This window comes from Patella vulgata, chromosome 4 (assembly GCF_932274485.2).
Source record: "Patella vulgata chromosome 4, xgPatVulg1.2, whole genome shotgun sequence".
NCBI lineage: Eukaryota > Metazoa > Mollusca > Gastropoda > Patellidae > Patella > Patella vulgata.
The window spans coordinates 61,664,752-61,671,788 of record NC_065882.2 but is presented as its reverse complement, the minus strand read 5'-3'; the positions used below and the strand labels follow the sequence as shown (position 1 = coordinate 61,671,788).

At 33.7% G+C, this 7,037-nt stretch overlaps 1 protein-coding gene across 2 annotated transcripts in view; it reads right to left on the bottom strand.

Annotated features, from left to right (window-relative positions):
* Positions 1–1,538: 1,538 nt before the first annotated feature.
* The window catches only part of LOC126817310 (unconventional myosin-Ie), a 49,002-nt gene continuing 43,503 nt past the window's right edge, over positions 1,539–7,037 (bottom strand). For both annotated transcript variants that reach the window (XM_050544167.2, XM_050544168.2), the window contains one exon: positions 1,539–6,551. In XM_050544167.2, the coding sequence (XP_050400124.1) occupies positions 6,475–6,551 (77 nt within the window). In that variant the 3' untranslated portion in view covers positions 1,539–6,474. The remainder of the gene's footprint in view (positions 6,552–7,037) is intronic.

Here is a 7,037-nt window from a genome sequence, read left to right as displayed (position 1 = left end):
ATGAAAAACCTGAAAAACTCGTGAGGTCAATCAATGCAAGTTTGCTTAAACTGAACACGCACACGTAACTTGATTTGGAAAAACAAATTAAAATTGTTATTTTCATCTTTGTTAGAAAATGTCGCGCCTTTCAAATGTAGAACGTCTACGTGCTATAGGTAGGCTCTATGCTGGTCAGTCTGTGGTCACTGTTGCAAGAGCCTTTAATTGTTCACGCCAGACAATAATTAATCTTAGAATGAGAGTGCTTCAAACTGGAACTATTGACGACCGCCCAAGGGCGGGAGTGCCACGTGTGACGTCACTCCAGGAAGATCAAGCAATACGATTACGTCATCTTAGAAATAGATTTGTCACTGGAAGGGTAACTGCACAAACTGTTCGAAATCGCTTGCAGGCTGCTGGTCTTCGAGCTCGGAGGCCCTATAATGAACCAATATTGACACCTCTTCATCGCCGTAACCGACTTGTGTGGGCCACAAGACACATAAGATTTACTAAAAGACAGTGGAATTTGGTTGTGTTTAGTGACGAATCTCGATTCACTTTGAGATTTGCCGATGGCAGGGTCCGAGTGTACCGCAGACGGGGTGAACGTTACCCTCAAGTATGCGTCAGAGAAGTTGACCGATTTGGTGGCGGCAGCGTCATGGTTTGGGGTTCTTTTTGTGCACATGGACGTTCTCCTCTTGTTATTGTCCAAGGGAACTTAAATGCTGTCCAGTACAGGGATCAGATTTTGCAACCTGTTCTTCTTCCGTTTATGCAGAGACATGGGCCTGGACTAACGTTTTAACAAGACAATGCTCGACCCCATACAGCAATTGCTACCCAGAATTTTTTAAGAAATGCCGGTGTCAAAGTCCTGGATTGGCCGTCGCTTAGCCCTGACCTTGATCCTATTGAACACATCTGGGACGAACTGGGTCGATGTGTTCGTCAGCAAGTGAATCCACCACTGACGTTGCAGGACCTTCAACCTGCTCTTGCTGAGCAGTGGCGACGTCTTCCTCGGGTAGTGTTTACTAATGTTCTGAGATCCATGAGAAGACGTTGTGTGGCAGTACGAGACGCTAGAGGAGGTCACAACCGTTACTAAACACTTTATTCCGATTGTTCTTCAAGTCTGTGAATTTCATTTTGGGGGGTACTGTGACATTACTTGACGTTATCAATGTCAAGGACGTATTCTTGCTTTCTGTTGATGTCAAGGTCGTACGTGCACAACATAACACTAAAATAGTTGCCTTAAACCAAATATTAAAAATCTAGTCCCAAAAATCCTGAGTGTCAAGTTTTTAATTTGGCTGAGTATATTTCATTGAAATGCACATGCTGGACAGTGTCTGTATTTTAAGTTGTTTAATGGTCTCGTGCAAGACATTGCGTGATATATAGATATAGCACTTGTGCTAACACACTCGTGCAATCTCAATATATTACTTAATGTATTGCATTCAACCATTAAACTACACTTATATTCATTCTGTATAATTAAATGACATTATCTACATAAAAAATAAAAACGACAAAAATAATAACGAGATCGGTAATATTTTATTGCCAATATTTACATAAGAATCATTTTTTTAATTCTATTAAATTTTGCTATAATTATAATAATAATGTACCATACAATGTAAGCTGATAATACAATAAAGACAATTAAGAGGTAATTTAATAAATAAAGCATGTAAAATATTGTTAAAGTGTTGAAACCTGATATTAATTAATACACTTATAACACTAAAGGCAAACATATTGATAGTAGAAAAAAAACTTTATGTCACGATAACTTTGTGCAAGAATAATATACTGAGACGCAATGAAAACCTCACCGTGAAAAGTAGTCACAAGGGATAAAAATCAAGTCTATAATGGCATTGAGTCAGAACTGGTGCAATGTAAGTTTGTCTGGCTCATTCGGCACACAGTGTGTTGCAATGAAATCAAATGAAATGAAATGGGGTTTAATGTCCTACTGTTCTGCTCTGAACTGGGCTAATGAAGACAGGTATATGCCATACAATGTGCTATGAGGGAAGTTTTGCCCGGACAGTAGCACTACAGCCTACTCTTATATCGAATTCCAACTGTCAAGGGATCTTTTACATGCAGGCCAATGTGTACACGGGACCTCGGTTTTTCGTCCTATCCGAACAACTAGACAGCTGTCCTGCATCACTGACAAGGGGGAACCACACCGGAAAATCTGGATGAACTTTCTCGGCCAATGCAGGGATCGCAGAGTGTTGCAAGTTATGAACTGTGTTAACACTGATTAACCAATGTGGACCCCTCGCAGTAGCAATAGGCAGCGTGTGATTCTGCAGATGATGTGCCAGTTTTATCAAATTGCTATCATATGTTGCGACCCATCTCTTATCTGATGGAAGGAGTCACCCAGTCATTCTCAGGATGGTAATGTGATGGCATCGAATCCTTCATGCGACAATTCTTGTACTTGCCCTATTGAATTAATGAAATAGTGTGTTCTGGTGGTTCCACAGAAATGCAACATATTCCCATTCAATTTATTGTGCTTTACTGAACTGATCTGTGGTGAAAACATCATTCATGTGTTACCACAGTGATCTGATGTTGTTACATTGAAAAATTAAAGTGTATCACTCAACCCAGATTTACAATCATCTATATAAAAATATGCATCTCAGTATATTAGTAATGTACATAGAACCAATATGGCTATAACAAACTCTTTAAAACAATTTCAGTGTAAAGTATTGCATACCCTGTAACAATTAGATTAAAATACATTTTCTGTTTCATATCAGTTGGACATCTATTTTCTCTCATTTGACAATTAAAACTTGTCTGTGGTGCCGGGACGGAGAGCCTGGCAAGGAACAGCGGTGAGTTGTTCACATAGGACAATATAGCGATTTACCTATTCTTGTTGGTGTGCACGTAAATGAATCCTACAAAGAGTACGAGATAAAGCCGTTGTCAGGCTAAAATTTCCCCATAACAGACTGCATGGTGTGCCCGTCTTCATAGGCCTGGTTGGTGCAGAAAAGTAAAACAGTAAACCCCATTTCATTTTTTTTTTTTTACGTGCATGCCAACTAGTATAGGTGGATCTCCCTACTACATCACATCTAAATGACGAGATCAGTAGATCCTTATTCTTTCCTAGGCCCACCATACAGCACCGGACTGGGAAATCTTATAGAACAGCAGTATCGAACCAAGGACATCCTGTTTAGTGAGCCAGCATCAAACTCACTGAGCCAATATGGCTACCCATAGAGCACTAAAAGATTAATACAGAATTTCAGATATTATCCCGAAAAAGTATCTTACCAAAAAGTACACTCATCTAAAATTGCTCAATCATAAAGAAAGTGAGTTATGGCCATCTATGATTTCAGATTGTGAACATTTTGATTTTGGACATGTCAGTCAATGACTTCAGGATACGTATTTTGGTCAATGACCATTTACCTAAATTGATATTTTGTTTTTCTAACCATCTAAATTTCTTTCTAATGAACACTTTTCAGCCCTTATCTTTGTTAACTTAAACAAGGAGAATGATTATTTGCCTTCTGGGTCACTGTAGCTACAATACTACATAGAAGTATGTATTTACTATATGTAACTTCATATTCCACATCCACCTTCCTAAACAAAATACATTCTTCCAAACAATAACAAAAACTTTTAAACAAGCCAAGAACATATAAATTCTAAACAAGCTTTTAATTGTGTAATGTTCATTTTGTTTAAATTATCTTTGAAATAATACAATATACAGATATATAAAAATACTTTAAGGTTAAATAAATTTATCTAAAATATATGTCTGTCTAGTATAGCTACCTGATTGTTATGAACATTTACAAATAACATTCTATATAATATGTAACAAAATTATAACACAGACTAAATACTGGAAAGAAAAATAACTAAATTGCCATATAGCACATCCAGCTAACTTAATTTCTTATGTAACAGAATAAGTAGGGGAAAGGACACTGTGAGAAATATTTGAAGCACAAGCCATCGCACATAAGAGTAATACATACAGGCTACTCAATACATATCAATTTTGAAACTACATAACATTTTGTCGCTATATTTAAAGGGTAATACAGTGTAAGACAAATACTGTAATCAACAGTTAGCATCCCCATTTACTGAGCATGTCTTACTATGATGCAGATATAGTCAATTGACTATGTGGAGAAGTGCTATAATCTAGCCTAATTCTGATGAAAGACCTATATCAGAATTTTAAAGACATATTTAGCCAACATAGACAATGTTGGTCAAATATGTCTATGGGACTATTTGTATAAATATATGGCAGCAAGATATAATGTAAAATAAGCCTTATATATAATTTAACATAATTATAAGCTTTATATATACATTATACACATATAAGTAATATTTACATATATATAGTTTATATAAGTCAGGGAAAGAATTATATCCAAGTTTGTACAATAAAATGTTGATAGATGTCCACCTACTGGTAATAGAAAATTGTCTATACCAAACATTACATATCTCCAACTGAAAATGTATAACAGAAAACCCTGGAATAAAAATGGAATAACAGTACATAAGGGCCCAAGGCCATAAAAACCTTATTTTACTCCTAATAAGTCCTAATTTCAGTTGCCTGTTGCTAGTGTCAATTGAACAAAGTGTTAACCTGTTTGAACTTTGAAGCTGCCAAATTTAAGCATTGGTTGAGTTTTAAATTTAATCAATGGGTGTATTTTTTTTTTTTTTTTTAAATTTGTATGGCCTTTATCACAGGTAACACAATAATGTTAAGTAGTATGTAGGTAATATTTTCAAATTATGTGTATTTACAGAAAAAAATTCAGCACTATTTCGGTAGTCATGGTTAAATGAGAACAATACCAGTATAAATAAGTTATTAACTTTCTAATAAAATGTAGCTTACATAACAAATTATGGCTGCAGTTCTGTACTGATCTATTCCAGTATATAAAAATATTTATAATAAAAGAATAATTAAAGTAGGATGAATTTATGAAAGGTTATGTACATAGAATATAATTCTGCAGAAAACACAGTACTGAATGATTATTCATATTGTATCACAAAATAATTCTGCAAATATAAGTTTTAATTATACCTTATAAATCATTGCCACTCAAGGATTATACAAATTTAATTATTTAGAGACCATTCTGGTTGTCTTCCCTTTACTAGACATATATCTTATTTGTTCACAAGGTAATGACTTTGTTTTTATACTAACTATGGTAGTAAAAAGAAATTCACTAAGGCAACACATTAATATGTATATTGGAATGTCGTCAAATTGCATAAAACTATAACTTCATGAAAAATCTTTTTTAAACCTGATACAGTACGTCAATATCACAGATAGCCAAAGACACACAAACATATACAGGTACTAACATTTTCTTATAAAAATATATCATGAGATAAGACTTTCTGTCTATAGTAAGGGATGTATAATATCTTGCACGGGTCAAGGTAGGTTATTGTTACATCATTTTAGAACACCCAATTCCACTTCTCATTTAAGTATTTTGTTATACTTTGATATTCAATATTTTAAATAAACCAAATTAGTCTCTGATTAAGTGCAAAATGCATTTTAAATGGATGGAAACAGTAAGATCTATAAAAAGTGGCACTTATATTTTACATAACATAGATACATACATTATACACTAGGTGTATGTTTACTATTCATTAACAGTATATATTAACATCTCAATATTTCAGTGAATTAAAGCTGCTAATCCTCATTTGAGGGTCATTGAATCTCTAAAAGGAACATCAGTTTAATATGGTTTAATCTATTTCAGTATGTCATGAATTGAAAATTTTTCCACATTAAGTATCGTCTTCAGATGATATAAACAAGCCAGCGTCACCTATATATGTTGGGTAAAATCTTTTGATGGGCCTCTTTTAAATCTAATTGAATCCAAGTCACAAGATTATCCACTGTTGATATTCATTCTTAGTACATGAATCTGTAGAAAGTTGGATATTGTCCGAAAAATGTATAATATGATGATCCGTGGTTTTAAGAGTTAAGATAACAGTTAATGTTAATCAGAATGAGATAATTTCCCTTGAGATTATTTATTAAACAATGTCAGCTCCGCTCGTATAATATACATTTATAATCAATGAAACTGATTGAAATAAGTAAAATCAAAAGTTCCATGAAAGTGTCCCTTTTCAACTGACAGGTACGTTATATACAATTAAAAATTAATATTTACATCTACAGCAGTGCATATATTTCAAGCTTATAATATAAATACATATAGCTTGTCAGCATGTCTGTTTTATATACAAATTCCAATATTTACATATCAATATATGTAACTATCTTCCTCTTTCAAATATACATTCAGTATATTATACATTGTTCCTTAATCATACTAAAACTTAACATATCCAGTAAAAATAGATTTTGGAAATGGTTTACATTTTTTCAATATAATTAGCTGGGAAGAGTCCTTCTCTGCCTCGTAATTTACCTACCCACCAACCTGATTGATCTGAAATAAACAATATTTAAAATGGCTAAGGTGAGTTATTATATTACCATAAAGGGTGAATCAGTGAACAAGATTTATAAGATTTAAATCTAAAACTTTATCAGAATGTCAAGATGAGATATTTTGGATTGATACCTCGAAAATTGTGTCAGAATAGGTTCTCTAGTAAGTAATATGTCTAAGTCCTATTGATTTCAATAATCATGAGTCAGTTTTCCTTCAACTTAAACTGTCAACTATTGAAAGCTAGAGTCCATTTTTAGCCAAGGTTTTATTATCTTCCAATATCTGATGATTTCTGTGTTTACGCTAAAAGAGATTTTAAGACCAAATTAGCTTACACATTTATCATCCTATAGTTACAGATATTCATAAAATTCCTTCCTCAAAGAACAGAAGACAATTTATATCAGTTATTTCTGAAGGTGGAAACTGTTTGAAGAATGTTCTTTTAGTCTCAGTAGCATTAACGCAGCCATGGTATAT